Source organism: Chinchilla lanigera, unplaced genomic scaffold (assembly GCF_000276665.1).
Source record: "Chinchilla lanigera isolate Chin_1 unplaced genomic scaffold, ChiLan1.0 scaffold00001, whole genome shotgun sequence".
Lineage (NCBI taxonomy): Eukaryota > Metazoa > Chordata > Mammalia > Rodentia > Chinchillidae > Chinchilla > Chinchilla lanigera.
The window spans coordinates 39,393,581-39,412,829 of record NW_004955402.1 but is presented as its reverse complement, the minus strand read 5'-3'; the positions used below and the strand labels follow the sequence as shown (position 1 = coordinate 39,412,829).

At 37.5% G+C, this 19,249-nt stretch overlaps 1 protein-coding gene across 2 annotated transcripts in view; it reads right to left on the bottom strand.

Annotated features, from left to right (window-relative positions):
- Rab27b (RAB27B, member RAS oncogene family) overlaps window positions 1-19,249 on the bottom strand; it is a 58,031-nt gene that overhangs the window by 2,701 nt on the left and 36,081 nt on the right. For both annotated transcript variants that reach the window (XM_013510869.1, XM_005372952.2), the window contains 4 exons: window positions 9,866-10,037; window positions 8,261-8,346; window positions 4,142-4,245; window positions 1,263-1,386 (listed from right to left, as the gene is read on the bottom strand). In XM_013510869.1, coding sequence (XP_013366323.1) covers window positions 1,263-1,386; window positions 4,142-4,245; window positions 8,261-8,346; window positions 9,866-10,037 — 486 coding nt within the window. The remainder of the gene's footprint in view (window positions 1-1,262; window positions 1,387-4,141; window positions 4,246-8,260; window positions 8,347-9,865; window positions 10,038-19,249) is intronic.

Here is a 19,249-nt window from a genome sequence, read left to right as displayed (position 1 = left end):
ATATCACATGTAACATGATGTCCTGAAGTATATATACATTGTGTGGAATGGTAAAATCTAGTTAATTAATAGATGAATTACCTCACATAATTATTTTTGTGTTCACAACAACTCTCTTGGTATTTTTAAGAGTATGTGTCACTTTTAAATACAATCACCCTGCTGTTCAGTAGATCTTTTAAACTTCCTGTTGAAAAATGTCAAGAAAGTGAATAGTACATTTTCTAACACAATGTTAATAATAAAAATATTTTTAAGAGGAAAAAATCAGAAAAGATTCAAGATGTATAGGTGAATGACACATGCAAAATCATGGTTGTCAGGGAAACTGTGAAATGATGTTTCTGCTGGATAAGTTGGAAACATCTTTGTTTTCTTTTTTTTCTTAGTGAGAAAAATTGATGAGCTGCTTTTTAGTATTATAAGCAGTTGCAAAGACAAGGGAACTGCTCCAGGAGGAGTCAGGTGTTGAGGTCAAGGCATTATCACTGTTCAAAAAACACAGGAAGGAAAAATGCCCAAACTGGTGATCAATACCACTATTAAAATATCATCTCCATTCCAGTCAGTCACTGGAAATCTGATGCATTATGAATTAGGCATGCACCATTAGGATATTTACATGAATGCAGGCTACTTTTTTTAAATTCCAGGAAGATGCAAATTTTAAAGCCCTGAATGAGAATCAGTAAAAAACTGGACATATGATGAAACTGTTTTAAATTTAAAAAACAATGACCAATTCTTCTGTGGAAACCAATCTACAATTTCATGGATTGACTTTTGTGGATTATTTTCACTGTCATTCAAGCTCAGCTAGTATAAAAGCAACATTATCCTGTCCATATTAGGACTCTGGTAGCATATAGTACATAAGAGCATGAGCCCCTAGTCCTAGGTGGCCTGGACTGAATTTTAACTCTGTTCTTTATATTTGCTTGGCCTTCCATAAAGTACTTAATCTCTCTATAAATAAATTCTTCATCTCTAAAATGGGATAACTGCAGTATCTCCTATACATGCTTATGAGGCATTAAATAAGTTAAAGTAGGAATAGTTGCTAGCATGTAGTAAGGATTCAGTGAATGTTAAGTGCTATTATTAAGTCATTAAAATATCACACATCCCTCTGTAAGGTCTTTTTAATTTACATACTGTTCTCGAGCTAAGGGGGAATTCCTTCTAATGTCAGTCTCAAGTCTCTGCTGTCTTGGCGAGCAACAGAGTGAAAGGTCAGGTGGTTCTCAGTGGAATGGACTTACCCGTATTTTTCAGCTAATTCCCGGGCTTGCCGTTCATTGACTTCCCTCTGGTCTGGCAGGTCTGCCTTGTTGCCAATTAATACTATGTCTGGATTTTCACAGTAAGCATTTGCTTGCAGTTGGCCTTGGAAAGAAAGCAGATGGAACCAGCAAGTTCGTTATAAACAAGTGATGTCAAACGACTGCTCTTACTCCAGACTCCTAATCAAATGGTTCATCTTCAGTTTGGTTGGTTACTGATAATAGTAAGCCATGTCACCTACTCTTCTCACTCACATTTTCCTCTTCTATAAAATTAAATACTATAGTGCCTCACTGATTGTGGATTGTGATGATGACAAATAAAAAACATAGAGCACCCAAGTCAATACCATGCCCATTTATGCCCTTTAACGTCTGGGGAGACGTCCTGACATACTGCTTCACACCATTTGCTCCTCAGATAGAAGTGGAAATAGTTTCACATGATTTTAAAGTGCTTAGATTTGTTTGTTCTATGTAAGAGGCTGCTAAATTTTCTTCTTCTGCTATCCAAAGTGATGATCTACTCAATAAGAGTTTTCAATCACCAAAGATTCCTGAAGAAACAATATGAACACAGATAACTTGCTTTTCTCTTTTGTCCATGAAAACACTGTGTGTGTGTGTGTGTGTGTGTGTGTGTGTGTAAGTAATACACAGAGAGAGAGACAGAGGAGAGATAGACAAAGAGAGAAGGGAGGAAGGAAGAAGAGAGGAGAAGGAAGAAAAGATGGAGGGAAGGAAAAAGGAAGGGAGAAACGTATATAAACCTGTCAACCTGTGTTTTCTAAGTCACAGACAAGAGGAACAACACAGAAGTTTGCCCTGTAAAATCAATTATTTGAGGGTTAGAAACTCAACTATTGCCATGTGGCAATTAATTACCTTAAATCCTATCAATATCCTTCTGGAGACTGCAAATAAGGGAGAGTCTTGTCTGCCTTGAAGGACAGCAAACCATTCTCTAAAAGAATCTAATGATCTTATTATGTCTTTGTCTCCTCAGAATCTAATAATAGTTCCAAAATTTGGGTAAGGATATATAATATTAAAAGGAAATAAAGACAGATCCTAAGATAAACATTCATTTGGAGAAGTAATTAAGGAAGTCAGAATTTGTTTATATTTTTCCCCATCCATTACAACGGTGTTATTGAATTTGAAAGCAGTTATTTAATGTATTTAAATTATTAATAATATTTTTAGTGTAATGTGTTAATTCTATACACTATGTAGTAATTCATATATATATATATTTGAACATTTACTCACTGGCAGGCATTTGCCAAGGTCTAGAAAACCATAATGGATAAAAACAGACACAGTCTGCCTTATAAAAAACAGATGATACAAGGGATGATCACAAAATATGGCAAATGTTTCCCACCATTCTTGCCCCGTTCTAAAGCAGTTTTCAAAATTTTCTTCCCAGAGTATCTCCAGCTGCACTGTCATGGTACCTCAGTATCCTGAATCTATTCAAAATGTTTGCTTCTCATGGACATTTTGACTTTGGGGAAGAGCCAGAGGTCCCACTGCGCCAGGTCTGATGAATAAAGTAGATGAGGACACTCTAATGTTTTTATTTCATAGAAACTGACATACATCATTTTTAATCGACAATGTAGAGACCACAATAGAGGGAATGGGAAATGCAGAGGTCCCAGGACAGGAATGGGCTTCATGTCCTGGGGGATTGGTCAGAAGCCAGAGAGATGAGGTCGGATAAGAGTGAATGGAGAAAATACCAGGGCTTGATCAAATGGCCTCAGAAGTAGGTGGAATGGAGCGCTGTGGGTTTTATCGCAGGTGAAACAGGTAGTCATACAAGAATGTTGAGCAGGGGAATATGAAGATTTTATATATATATATTATATATATATGGCCACAAACAGCCTGGGAAAATGTAGACATTGCAGCAGCAACACCAGTCCCATGATAGTGGAGTACAAGGGCAATTGATCTCTCCTGCTATTGTGCATCCCATCGGGATCAAAATGCTACATCAATTTAAAAAATAAAGGAAATTTTTGACACCTCTCTCCTGTATTGATCTACATCAATCTGACTTCAATGACTAATTAGGTAGCAGTGCTTAAATTTTATAGTATGTATAAATGACCCAGAGGTTGAAGATTTTTCTGTGTGAGACTTTCTCACATTTTTAATTATTTTTATTTTTAAGAGTAAAGAACAAAAACAAGATAGCTAAGATAACTGTACTACTTTCTATTGTTTTATTGAAAGGAATAGTTAATATTTAATTGTTTGAACAATCTTGCATTCCTGTATCTCGTAATCTGAGTAACTACTTTGAAGAAAGCAACAAGTAGTATGACTATTGTTGATTTCTTATCTTCTTATTTTGACTTTCTCACATTTGAATAATTTCTTTTTAAGGTAGATCCTGATGTGATCTGAGGGACAGTCAAACTGTCCCTTATCATCCTCAGGCTGTTCTCTGGGGAGTCCTTTCTGACCTAATTAACCCCTTTGTTCTTGAGGACATTTTAGGTGCCGGACTCCCCTCTCAGAAGATATTCCAGTTTAGATGTCATAAATGGGAGAGTTCAAAATTCATCTGACAAGTGGAATACATGGTCTTTTAATTACAGTAATAAAGACTGTAAATGTAGGTGGTGAGAAAGCTACATTGACTTCATTTATGAAGAATATCAAAGGAAAATAAAAGTCCAGGGAACCTCAGGGGATCATACAAAGGCCACCACTGTGGAGGTGACACCAAACTCATGACTTTCTGGAGTTAACCTGTGTTCCCTTTCTGGCTGCAAGGTAAACAAGCAAACAGGGCTGTGGCGTCCCAAAGATGCCAGTGCACCTTACTCAGTCCCACTTACTCATCCAGTTTCTGACATTTAAGAAGCTCTGTTGACTGGTGAGGTCAAACATTAACAAGAAGCCCATGGCATCTCTGAAGAACGCAGTGGTGAGGCTCCGGAACCTGCCAAGAAAGCACATGGGTGGTTCTGAGGGTTAGTGCACACACTTAGGATCATAGTACAAACAATGCTGTTTCTCCTTTAGATAGGAAATCTCCATGGCTGACCCTTGTAGATGACTCTGTAGAAATGGAAAAGTGGGAAAAAAGACAGCTGGCAGGGCAGGAGGGGAGTTTTTATTGTAGAGTTTTTAGAAGACCACTTCCTGGCTTTATGGTTCCATGGCACTTATGCACAAAGATTGTAACATTCAGTCACATACTTGCTTACACAGCTTCTTGGAATCTTTTTCCATCATGGGTATCTTGTGGCCCACAATGACAATTTATGCCACTTTATAGTGAGGATGCTAACATATACTTTTCAATCTTTCTTGTCTGTGCCCAATGGAAAACTTGGCACACAATAGCCTGAAATGAATGTGTGTGATCTTATGAAGCAAACCACAACTGGTAAGCAGCTGGAACTAGAATTCTTTTGTAGGGAAAAATACTAGCAAGCAAACTCTCACTAACTCTTTAGGGTAAAACTGAGCTTCAAGCCGGCATCCAGTTCTCATGAGGAAGAGGAAAATAATTAGGGGGACCAAGGCAAGATCAAAATTCTCTCTCAAAAGACAGACTGGTAGCTGGGGAAAGGAAACGAGAGCACTCATTTATAATGGGGGATGTTGAAGAATATGCTCTGTCATGGCCCAGGTGAAGACTTTCTCTTCCTCACTCCTCCCCTGGTCCCCTAAAATCTATAGCAAAGTTGAAGATATGCTCAGATCCACTTAGACATTAGCAATAAGCAAACTGGAGACTATGCATAGGAACTAGAATTTGACAAAGGGTTAAAAAGGCATATAACTTTGAAACAGAGAAAGATATCACTCCCTACCCCAAATATACTTCTAATTGTTGGCCACTATTTAGCCTAATTTGTTGGGGCAGGAGGGGAGTTTTCACATTGAAGTAGGGGAACCTACTTCACGTTGGTTTTATGTTCTTAACCCATCTCATTTTATGTGCATTCTCTGGATAGTTTCATTTACTTCCTTACCCTTTACATGCTGTGCCTAATTACTACTTGTATATTTCCACATGTAGGAAACTAAAGGACTTCCAGTATCATACATCCAAAACCAACTTGGCCATCCATCCTGATTTCTGCCAATGGCATCATCTTCTTCCTCCTGGTTGCCACAATCTCTTTCTCCTTCATCAGCTCATTGACATATTGCTCTTTACCTGCTTATTTCTGTCCATTTACCTTGCCATTGCTCTAGTTTCAGACCTGTATCTCCCCTGGATAACTCCAACAGCCTTCTTACTAGGTTTCCTGTGTCCAATTTTGTTTGGGATTCCCTGACTATGTCTTCCTATTGATTACATTAATTCTCTACCAACATCATTTCTTGATTATGCATGGTTCCTAAGATAACACCTGAACTCCTCCTTAAGCTGTCAAAATTCTACAGGAACTGATCCTCTTTTACCTGTGAAGGTTTATCTCTTCACCACTCACAGCCGTGCTGATTTGTTCTTCAATCTGGGCAAGTTCACTTTCTACCCCGGGGTCCCACACATGATGGTTGTTCTGTGGGTGATCTCACATAAAAGTTTTCCTTCCATCCTACCTTTCTTTAGCCTGGATAACACTCAAATATACATTCCATATGAGTATGCAAATGGCACCAGAGGAAATAGCACTTCCCCAAGGACCCTTCCTGGCACCCATACCTGAGTCATGGCCTTCTCCTGGTGGACTCACTTATTGCCTTTTGTTTTCCTGTTACTCTCCTAGCTCTCTACTGCAATTGTTTATTTGTCCAATTTCTACCCTACTCTGTAAACTTTAGGAGAACATGAGCTGTGTCTCTAATTTACTGTCCATTACATTTTCATGGCTTGGAACATGATATATGCTTACAAAATACTTGTGAAATTAAAGGGAGTAAGAGAGAGATAAGAAAAAAAGAGAATAGAAAAAGTCATAAAATTTTAAATATTCAAAATTACTCCAATGGTGAATGCTTTTAATTCCAAAGCAGAGCAAAAAGAAACAAAAAAAAGAGTAACTGCTACTTATTTCCAAATTAGAATGTCCTTCACAGGGCACTATCATGATCTGAAAATGTAGAGTGGAAATAGCAAACTGTTTATTCATCTTTTTTTCTTGTAGATTTGTTTCTGCCATTTTCTGGGAGCTTGCAGAGTTTATAGGGGTTTTACTGAGTGGCTGTTTCTTTGGAGACTGGCTATACCCACAAAATCATCTGCTACTCAACCAACATAGCCAGTGGCTAATAAACCTGTTGCTTGTTCTGTGTATTTGTGTGTGTGTGTGTGTGTGTGTGTGTGTGTGTGTGTGTTCAGAATAAGACTATATTATTCTCCACTCATTCTCCATAGCACATAACAAAGTCACTCAAAAATGTGCTTGTTGTGTGATGTGATCAAGCCAAATGGATTTTCATTGACAACAATATATGTAGGATACTCTTGCCCTGGGGCAGGCTTATGACTTCAACTCTTCTGCCTGGAATCTTTCGTATTGCTCATTCCTTTGAAGAAGAAAAATAATTGATTTGTAGTTTCACATAGCCTCCCTTCCCTCTTACTCTGTGTGGTGAGTCAATAGGGTGAGGAGAGCAAGAACCACATAAGCAAACAGATCCCAGAGTCAGACACGTTCGTGTACTGCCCTTTCAGTGGGCGCTAGGGCTGTGCCCTGCATCCTTCAAGTTTACATAGGATTATATATTATATTTTCCTTTTCCCCATGATGTGACTTTTACCAATGCTCATTATCTTACAAGATTGTACTTCCCAGATGTCCTGAGGCATAGGGATGAGGTGTGAGGCATTCTTTATCTTGTTGCTTAGATACACTTGGTACACACAGAATGCGAAATTCTCAAGGGATGAATAACCCGAGTTATTAAGACTGCCCCTAGTCTTCCCCATTTCCCTCAGAGCACAGCTGTCCTAAGAGGACAGATGAGAGAAGCCTGCCATCAGGCCAGGCTGACATATCGTGTGCGAGGACATATGGGAAGCACATTTTCTCCTGTTACTTCTTCAAAAATGAATTAAATCTGTCTATAAAACATACATCTTTGTGACAACAAAACTGACACATGAATAGAGACTCTTGTGAAGAGTGACTTCAGAGGAACTAGCGGTGTTGAAGGGTGTGTGTAAATGGGATTCACAGTCAGAAAAGCTCACAGAGAGGGCCCGCACCTCTCCTGGTGTTTACACTCAAGGAAAGCGAGAACATGCTGGATGCATTTCAGTAATGGAAGTGTTTACAAGCATCAGCATTCTCAGATATACTATGCAAAATGCCGATATGTGCCTTCTAAACATCTTTGCTGCCAAACTTGCCATTTTTTATTTTACCTCACACTGAAAAGTGTCTTTAGTTTTGGGTCTTTCATCCTTTGACACTTTGGATCTCAAAGAAATACGTTTGCATTGAGTAATGGGATAATGTCTCCAGCTGTAAGCCTCAAAGACTTCTGTGAACTAAGTATCTATGTCTTGGACTCTCCCAGAAATTATGCCAAAATAACAGGCAAGGTCTGGGCCCATCTGAAACTCACAATTTTGTCGGGTGGAAAAGATCACAAATAAATCAGTGAAAAGCCATTAAAGACAGAAGATTCTTCTTAATTAATTTAGAGGCTTAACGGTGGTAGAACAGGTGTCACAGGTATTCAGAAGAAAGAGGGCAGCGCTTATAACAGTGCTTATTTCTCATCTTCATTTTATGTAAATCTTAAAAAGTTTCTTCCTACCAGGGAACACAAAGACAGGTTTATTTGAATCCGATTTCTGTAATCTGTAGCAACCACACAATGCCAGTTATGGCGAATTAATAAGAAGTCAGTAACTTTTATTTCTCATCCAAATTCTATTTTGGAAGCAGGGGAAGGTTTGCGTATATACCCTTTGTTTTTCAGTTCACATCCAGCATTCACTTTAAATAAGTCTTTAAAAGTTGTGTGTGAAAGTAATTTCTTCTTACCGCTCTTGGCCTGCCGTGTCCCAAAGCTGCAGATGCACTTTAAACGCTTTCCCTGAAGATCCATTCGGCCCTTGTGTGTTATAAACCTGAAAAACACAATTCTCTTCAGTTAATCTTGCTTTGGGTTTTGTCAACATTCTAATTCTGTGGTTCACTCAGCAGGTTTTTTCTTGATTACTATAATCAAAGTTCAGAGTGCAGAATAAATATTTGCTCTATTTTTCCCAGAAGTAGCACATAGATCTCACTCTTAAATGTCAAATACAAGTATAATTTTCAACACAATTTAGGCATTCTGCAAACTTAAAATAGACATCTTCTGTTATTTCCTCACACAGGCAGCAAACATCAGAATTAAGATACAACTTCTTAGTTCAAATGCCAGCTCTTCATTTTCTTATCTGAATCTAATTTTCTTACCTGCAAATTGAGACCCACAATCCCTTCCTACTTTGAGGAGTTACTACAAACTTTAATGAAATAAGAGATAGGAAAGCATTTTTTAAAAACTAAAGTGCTTTATGAACGCCTCAATATCTTTTAGTGTGAAATAGACTTTCAAAATATCTTAACCATGAAATATACACAGAACCTCTCAGTATATTGACACAGGACATTTCAAGCCTTCCTTTACTAGCCATTTCTTCAAAGGACCTATTTAGACAAGTTCAGTGGTTTACTGTAAATGTTCTAAATGGAAATTTTAGCCAGGAGGTAGTTATACCCAGCTGGGTGAGACATTGGAGAGGGGAGAATCCAGAACAACCCTAGAGGTGTTGGAAGCAAGTGTGCTAAAATTACAGTACACTGTATTGACTTTCAGATAAAGTGCAAGATATGATTCAGCTTCTCAGGCAATGTCCTTTCACCAAAGATTTCCTTTCTTTTCTTTCCCAGTTCTCAAGGAATGAGTTGATTTGTGACATCAACTGGAAGCCACAGCCATCTTGGCAGTCAAGAACACCTTGGGTAGCAGTAAATCTGGCCAAGCTTATGTGCCTATGCTACACGTCTCACATGTCACAATATCCTTACTCCTGTCATTAGTGTCTAGCATAGGAGAAGGAAGTGGTTGTGAATCTCACTTAAACTCTCTTATCTTGGAAAATAGCATGGATTGGTCTCACATTCTGTTCAAAATAAGGCAGTGATTGATGGCTGGGCTATGCATAAATAAAAATGTGGCAAGCACTTACAAAGCTCATGTTCCAGTTATTTGCCAATCATCCTTTTAACCTCTTTGTTAAAAGTAAAGAAACAAACACTTGGCCTTATCGAGGAATTTAATTCAGATTGAAGAGTGAATGTTGCTATACCCTGAAGAACTCTAATTCTTTTAAGATTCCTTAAGAATTCATAGAAAGCACAATATACAAATCCAAAAATTATTTTAACTGCTTGTGTACTTTGGAGACTATCAATAGTGTCACTTAGTATTTTTCTAGCAAAATGTTATTTATAGTTAAGAAAAAGCAGTAGGTAATATTCTAAAGTTATGAGTTTCATATAATAAAAGATACATCGCATGCAAGAGACATAGATTCTCAATTCTTATTTTATACAGGGGAGTGAGAAATAAGGTTAACAGGATGGTTACAAACTCACCACACGTTTTTCCCGAAAATCTATTCCTACTGTAGTGATGAATTTGGGATTGAATTTATTATCTGTATATCTGTAAAGAAATGTCGTCTTCCCCACCCCTGAATCTCCAAGGGCCAGGAGTTTAATCAGATAATCATAGTCCCCATCGGTCATAGTGAAGGTCTTGGTGGGCCTGCGTAGGAAAGGAAGGATAAATATGGTGAAAGTTTATTTTTCTTTGCCTACTACCAAACTACAATATTAATCTCATTTTGAAGGTTAAAAAAATCAAATTCCTCAGTTCTGCCAAGTTTTGAATAAACTTGATCAAAGCAGTTTCAGAGGTGAGGGCACGTCTATCATTTCACTTCATAAAAATTATGCATGATGTCATTTGATGTGAAAAATATTCACAGCAGCCACTACCACAGCATTAGAAGAACTTCAATTAAAAAGTCCTAGAGGTTCATTTTTAAAGTCAATGACCTTTGGGACCAGGACAATTATGCTTGGAAGAGGAGACTGACGGGAACAGAAACACTGTGAAAAGTGGTGCAGGAATTCTAGAGAGAGACACAGTTATATGTGGAAAATGGAGGCGAAAGCCCGGCGGTATATTTTGCATGCAATCATGCAAGAGGAGCTTCCTATTATGTAGATACAGAATATTTTCTTCTTTAATTTTAAAAATTTAACAACTGGTATGAGATCATTAAAGACTGATTTGAAATCATTTCAAAAGCACTGCTCAGAAATTTGCCTTTAAACACCGAAGCTTCTGTTCTCCAATGGTAAATCTGTGTTTGGCTGCCAAGTAGCATATTTTCCAGGGCTTGAGAAAAGTAGAGCTATTAGAAGGCGAGTTACCTATTTCTGCTAATATTTTTCCTGTTGGGAAGAACAAGGTCATTTGCCATTTCTTCTATTGCTCTGTCCTCTTTCACCTCAGCTTCATTTGCTTTGTTGTTACTATGATTATGGGCAAGGAAGGGCCACAAGCTCATACCAGTGTGCCTGCCCTGGTGACACCCAGACTACCAGGACAGACAGCTGAATGACAAGAGCACCCACTGAATACTTGAAGGTTCTAGCACTGACTTGAGGAAACTATTACTTTGTGATTCATGGATTTTATGAATAAGTTTGTCCTATTCTGGGTAGAAGAAGGCCTATAAAGATTTTTCTAGAGAAGAAAATGTTATTTTCATTATTACGTGCTAAAGAGTACCCTCAATGAAGACTCAGAAAATATTTTATTCCTAAACAGTTCTTCAGTGATCACAATTAAATTGTAACAACAACCTATTTCACAGGCAAATCTGAAAACACGAGATAATTCTAACAATTTTCTACATGTAAGAAACAGTGTACATAATGTGAATGTACCTACATTTAAACCAACACACTTTTACTTTGTCAAAATGTAAACTAACTTCTAATATTAATAGTAGTTAAAGCTGAAAAGTTGTATGTCTTTGAGTGAAAAAAAGAAAAAGATGAAGATAATAGGAGAACTTATCAAGTAACCCAGAATTATAAAATCATTCAAAACATTTGAAATTTTTTAATTATAAATTTCTTAAATTTGAACCATACTCCTTCTGCCAACTCCTATTAAATTCATTATGAATCTGTGTTTCTTTCACTGGGATTGTTTTGTGAGGCAGGCTGTTCTGAAGGATGCCAACACATGGTTTTGCCCTAAAGTATGCTTCCCCTGTAATTTGCTTTGTACACTGAGAAGGATCCTCAGGGCGGACTTTTGCTGAATATAGATGTTCATTTAAAAACAATATCTGTACAAAGCATAATCACTGCCAGGAAGAAATGCATAGCAGCCACCAATAACCAGCTGTCCTCACTGAAAGAGTATAAATGTAGCAGCTATTAATATAAACTTCTTCTAGGAAAATAGCTGCATGAGCTGAATGCAGGTGTGGTAGTCTATGCCTGTTATCCCAGCACTTTTGGAGGCTGAGGCAGGAGGATTGTAAGTTGAAGTCCAGTCTAGCAATTTAGGAATGCAGTGAGACTGTGTCTCAAAACAGAAGCTAAAAAAATCTGGGTATGTAGCTCATGGCAAAGGTCCTGGATTTAATAATAATGATCATCATCATCATCATTATGACTGCCTTGAAGGGACTAGGTCTAAGTCCGCATGGCTTTCTATATACATGTCTTACTAGGATCTTGCTGTCAAAGGTGTTGCTGGTCCCAGCCCTTGAGGCAAATGGGTTCCTGGTGAGACTGCTAACAAAGCAGTATCCTGGTCCCCTCCCCGGGGGCCTGTCATTGCCATCAGTCTATCTTTTTCGCTCTTCCCCTTAAAACTTGCTCATATGAAACTGTTCTTGAAGACGCCAATATCTGGCTGCTGCTAAGACAAGAGTCTTAGTGTTGGTCCTGACAATGGTCAAACTCTTAATTCTCTTAGGAACAGAAAAGGCTTGAATTTATTCTACCATAACTAAAGCCAAACTCGTTCCCAGGCATAAGCCTTAATGATGGGGGATAACATGGAATGCATTGGCTACCAAAAGAGAAGACAAAGTTAAGGTATACTGTTGTTTCCTGGAAAATTAAAGCAATAGGATCAAATAATACATCAGCATACTTTAAACTCTGATTCAAGTTTTACCACATTGGTAATTTTGTGCGGGTTGCAGTTTCAAGAAAAAGTTAAATCTTTTTTTTTTTTTTTTTTTGGTTTTTTTTCCCCAATACCGGGAATTGAGCTCATGACCTTGCACTTGACAGGCAGGCGCTGTGCCGCTGAGCTGAATCCCCAGCCCCGAAAAAGTTAAATGTTTACCAAATCTAGTACAATACCTTAAATACATTGTATTAGGCCCAATAATAAAAACTGAGAAGGTGTAATTCCTAATCTAGACAAGGTATGGGTATACTTAAAAGTTAAGGGTGCAAGAAAATATGGCATAGTTTTATAAGCTAGAATATGATTGATAAAGAAGTCAAATCATTGCTGTGCTTCTAATTCTAAGGCAATTATCTTCATGACCCGCAGTACTCAGACAAGACTTAGTTGAAGAAAACAATTTCGCATTTAACTTCATAGCACAGGGAAGGGTAATCTAGGAGAGAGATACAGGACCATTCATGCGTAATTACTTCCCTCTAAGAGTCTATTAACCACTTGCCAACTACCTGACCCATTACGTAGTCTTGATTGCTACCCCATTTGTGCTTTGTTATTTGTACAGAAAACTGCCTAGAGCAATACTGAGTCTGCCTCACGGTCAAGCTCTAACCCACAGTGGGTCCTGCAGGTGAACACTGAGGTGCACATTGCCTCTTTTCTATAAATGAAGAGTGGTTGGAACTTGATGGCATTTAACATGAATACCACGTAGAACGCACAGCTCAGCACTGTGCAAATCTTACTTTATGTAGTGTCTCCAGTATACTATTTGACATATTAAGCTACTTGTAAGACAGTTTCCCTTTAAATTTCTTTTAAAACTTATATTTTCTCTCCCTCTCTCTCTCCCTCTCCCTCTATCTCTCTCTTTCTCTCTCCATATTTGGTTCACCTATTCTTTTTAATACACTGATTTTTCTGGCCCTAAAATCATGTATTTTATCCTTGGTATGGCAAATACAGCACCACAAAGAAATATAAAAGCCTTAGAAGGGTTTCCTTTTCTAAGACGTGCTCTAAAAATTATCTGGGAAGGATCAAAAAGTGCCTAAGTTTAATAGTGTTGCTTATTCCTGCACAATGATATGGTCTCATTAGTTCTGGGTTCTGGGATCTAAAAGGAAGGAAAAGCCAGAAGACTGCAGTGCTTCAGAGATCACATTCAACTCTCGGTCCTTATCACTGTGTCATAGGCAGATCAGAGAGCCAGGGCGTGTGAGACACAGAAACTAAAGCGCCATCCCCAAAGCCCTTCACGGGAAACCAAAGGGGCTGGGAAGAGCAGGATAAAGATCTGAAATACATCACCTTCATGATGCTCTCCTGAAAGAAAAGTCTTCAAGGCAGAAAGTCAAGAAATCATGTGGTCTAGCTCCTCAGTTTGCAGAGGAGAACTTATGTGCCGAGAGGATGTGTGACTTGGGGCCATACAGTTTCTAACTGAGGAACATGGATAATTCTGGTTTGTTATAATTAGAAATGAGGATGAGGTAGACAGGCACACGATAGAAATATTTTTACTCTATGGAGGAAGGGAATTTTCTCATTAGTATGGCCAGGAATATAATTTCCACAGATAGACTACCTCAAATGAGATTTCCCATGGATTCTCCCTTTCACACCACCCCCTGGCACCGCGTTATTCAGGGTTCACCATCAGTATGATCAGTGAAGTGACTCAGCTTCCTTTTTCTATTGCTGGATTCATGGAGCCCAGCACAGTGGCAAGTGAACAGAAGGAACTCAGCACATATTTGTGGAGTACATTTATACTATTTGTCAAGCTCTTTCAAGCCACACAAAGTGGCATGATTAATGAAATTAATCTTAATAATTTGGTAGAAGTGGTGCCCATCCAAATTCAGGACTCGGATTCTTCTTCCTTGACTGTGAGGTGAGTGTTTACATAATCACTCTGGTACTTTCCGGGTGTGGTTTCCTGAACTCACTTTCTATTATAATTTGCACAAAAGGTAAGGAACTTCTCAAAATAGATTATTTATCTCTTCAGGAGAGCAGTTCCCAGTGATCTTAGGAAGACAAATCACCGAGGGATTGCCATTTTTGAAGATGAGATTTGTGCTGGCAAAGAGCATATAAAGTGGTCACGTGAATAGGTCTGGGCTCAGAGAATGGGACTGGTCCATGAAAGTTTCCATTTTTCCAGCAAACGCACATCCCTGGCACCTCTTATTTGCAGAGTTCTGAGGATGCACTGCTTGCTACAGCACATGCTACAGAGATCTATCAATAACAACTACAGACGGAGTTACCTGTGCTGATTTTTTTTCTTTGCTAATCCCCTGAATAACAATCTCGAGTAAGAGGACAAGCTATGACCTTGTGACTTAGTTTACTTATTTATTTATTTATTTATTTGTGAGACAGGGTCTCACTGTGTAGTTTAGGCTACTTTTGAACTCACTACGTAGCCCAGGCTGACCTCGAACCCATAGCGATCCTCCTTCTGAGTGCTGGGAGGCCACCATGCCCTGCTTGACCTTTGACTTTAACTTATTAAAATAATAAAAACAAGATTAATATTTTTAGGGAATTTTGGAAAGTTTAAATAGTAGATAAAGAAAGCATCAGTTATATTTCTTTGCATTCAGTATAGATCATTTCAACAGGATAAACTATCAAACACAAGATGGACAGAAGGTTTCCATTTCCCCATTTATCTTTATTTGATTGGCTGTGTTGGGTTCCAGCACGTACAATCTGACTTGTGATTCTCACAGCACGTTTCATTGACTGAATGATGGCCTAAGGGTGGTTCCCACTAACTGACCTTGAAATATTGCTTCTCATAACCACATTTTCGTCCAGAAGGTGAGAATAAAATTACAGATGACTGAACTACTCTGGGCTTATAGCTCACACATTAGTGAAACAGAAGGCCTAGTCCTGGAAGGAGGGAAAGTTCTTTGAAAATTTTTTTAATGTATTCTATAGCATCCTTTCCACTAGAAAGGTTTATTACAATTAATGTTTATTTCAGTTCTTGCAGTCTACTTAGAATTAATGGATGAGAGTTTCAGACTAAACTGCAACTATAAATCCACTTAACTGAACAACTTTTACTTAATCTGACAGTGGTTAATGTATCTACTGGAGCAATCAAATCTATCTTAAAAATTAAATCCATTCTATTTCACCAATAATCAAGGGCTCTGATACAGTAGAGATGAACTAAGAATTTACTGAGCTGTGAAGTTCAGCTGACTTACTCTAAAAGTAGAGAGTACACTCTCGGACACAGGGAAACCTTACATGCACCTTTCTGTACTGACACGTTCTTAGATTCTTACACATTCAACTCATTTCTAAACCAATGGATAATTTCTTTCTTTAAATCTCTAAAGTAATATTTTTCATGTGGTTTAGTTTTATAGTATCTGGTGAAATTATATATATATATATATATATATATATTTCTTTTTCTTACTCTTAATTATGGAATGTTTCAAACTATACTAAATTTGAGGGAAAGGGGGAGTACAAAGTGCTCTCATATACCTTTCACTCTTCCTCATTGTTCCTTTCCTGCCATCTTTGTGCTATTGGATTTTTCTCTGCAAAACCATGATGTCTCTTTCAGCATGGTTGTTTTCCATTATGATTTTAGTAATTAAATTATAGTTTTTCTCATACAGATTTTATATATTTTATTATGTTACAGCTAAATATGTTGTATTTGTTTTCCTAACATTACTGACTTTTGTGAATTGATTTTATTAGTCAAGGTTTGGCTAAATTTCTTCTACAATAGTCATTATTCCAGTAGTACAGATGTACAGTCATACCTTTTTTCGTAAACACTGGGGATTGAGGCGAGGGCCCTCACCCTGAGCTGTATCCATCCCCAGCCCTTATTTTACGTTTAGGATGTGAGGGCGATCTGGCTGCGACATCCATCTCCCCATTGATAGGCAGGGTTGATTCATTCAGCTGATCTGGCTGGCTAGGCGGTGTTCCCTTCCTCCCTCAGCACTCCGTGTGTGTCTTCCCTGAAGCTGTGCACTCCGTCACATAGGACAAACACCTTGGATAGAGGAAGACCATTTCCTCAGTGAAGGTATACAAGGAGTAGCTGCAGTCCCCTGCTAGAACCTTCAAACAGGCTCTTACCATCAATGTTTTATTTGTTATTGTAAGACAGGGTCTCACTAAATTTACTAAATTGCCCAGGCTGGATTTGAACTTGTGATCCTCCTGCTTCAGCCTCCCGGAATACTGGGATAACAAATGTATAGCACCACACCCTTTTTTAGTACACAGAGTTTCAGTTCTTCCTTTTAAATTGCTATGATTTTATTTTTTTTCTCTTGTCCATTTTCATCTGCTAACACTTCCACTATAAAATTCAGGAGAAGCAGAGATAGTGTCTTCTTTGTTCCTGATTTTATCTGGATATTGTCTAGTGTGCTCCCATTTAGGAAGATGCTGACTCACTTAACATGAGTAGATGTTGCATTTGTCAACTGCCCTTTTTTCCTCTGTAGACATGCGATGATCTTCTGATTTTCCTCCTTAACTCCACTTTATTAGATTACCTTATGAACAACAATTTTTACATTTCTGAAATAAATTTCACTCATTCATGATGCATCACTTTTAAATGCATTGTTGGGTCTGTTTCCTTTATTTTATCTAATTGTTCCATCAGTATTCTAAGCAACATTTTCTTGTGTTCTCTAACAGTCTTTAATTCACCTCAAAAAGTATAAAAATCCCCCCTTTATGTGCTCTGGAATAGTTTAAATATTATTAATATTATCTGATTTTTAAATAGTTTAAAGAATTTCTCTATGAAAACATATTGTTCTGCCTGGTGATTTTCTGTGGGAATTGTTTTAAGTTAAAGAAATTTTCTATTTCTTCTTTGCTAGTTAATCCAATGAATCTTCAGTTTTATTTTAGAAAAGTTATATTTTGCTAGAATATTACCTATGTAATCCAGGAATGCAAATGTACTTTTTTATAGAAATTATTGTCTTATAAATTTAAAAATTTCCCCTGTTTTAATACATATTTCCCTTTTGAAATTTCTGTCTCTATATTTAGATTTATCTGTGAAAGCCTTTAGAAAACAAAAGAAAGCACTGGTCTTAACCTCAACAGTTCATTTTCATAATATAGCTTTCTCTAGTAATCCTACTATTGTCTACCGCTGTTCACTTTGCCCTTAGGATGTCCTTTCCAGTCTTGCAATTTATCTTCTCAATTCAGTCACATCTATAGCTTCCCGATGGATTCTCCCACTTTCCCATTTCACTCTAGCTCCTATATATCCACTAAGAGACACAATACTTCAAGGTCAGTATCTAGGGAACCTTGCAATTCTGGACCTGCAGTTGCTAAAACCCAAAGTTGCTTGAGGCATATTCTTACAGAGAAGTCTGCAATTTGCCAGTCAGGATTGAGACATTTTGACTGCTCTGAGACATTTTGACTGAATTAAACAAGATTCTAAATGACATTGCTCGTTCAGTTTGTTCAGATCAATGCTTTTCACGTATCTTCCCCCTACTGGGTCATTCCAACTCACAAAGAGCCAGCCAGGCGCAAAGCTACTTTACTTCCAACTACAGTGTCATATCAACTGTGTTCTAGATGGCACTTCCCTGAAAAGAGCAGAGACCTAGCACGAGCCATGTACTCGCAGACAAAAAGCAAATCCCTCCAGGATATGTGCTTTAAAACACTGTTCAGCTGACAAAGATGTCCTGCAAATGTTAATATGTTTCTCTATTCAAATGAGTCAAAGAAGAACTTTTGCTTTAAATGCTCACATTATCATTCAGATCATATAGGAAAAAAACCACAACAATTTCTTGCCCATATATTGTAGTAAGCCAAAGGGAGAATAGTTCCTTTATGGTTTGGAGTAATAGCATATTCAGATATTATTCTTAAATTAAAGGTCTTATGAAATCTAGAAAAAGTAATTAGAACTCTTACAAATGTTTCTATATGATACTATGACGCAGAATTTTACTGTCATTTTTCCAGAACAGTAAGTTACAATTAACAATTCTTGTAAAATGTACCCCTTAACGTAATTTTCACACAAAGATTTTTTATTACAGAGAGTTAATTGCCTCTATGAAAAGTACCACAAATATTTTATTGTAGAAAAAAGCAAAAGTATCAATCTATAGGAAAAGGCTATTTGAGACAGCACAAGTAATAGATTAATGACATCTAACAATTATATTGCCTTTATGTTTTGTACTATTTTAAGTATTAAGATCTACTGATTAATATATTTGAGCTTAAAGTAACCCAATAACACTAGCAAATTAAGCTTTTTTCAGCAATGAAAAGCTGATCCTAAAATTCATAAGCAAATACATGGAACACAGAATAACCTAAATAATCTGGACTAAAAAATAACAGGCTCATGCTTCCCATTTTCAAAATGTGCCCGTCTGGCACAGTAATGCAAACAGCATGGCACAGGACTAAAGATAGGCATATAAATCAATAAGATTTATATTCAAACTCTTAGTTCAAATATTTATGAGTAAATTGCATCAAGTGTGCTATGATAATTCAATAGGCTAGCACTAGAAACATCTGGGAAAACTACTATGATACATTTCTAGAATTTTGATAATTCAACAGTAGTTAGAAGAAAACAGGAGTAAACCTTCACAACTTCGAAATAGGCAATGGTTTCTTGGATATGACACTAAAACAAAGAATGACAAAAAAATAAACAAACACTGGTTGATTGACAA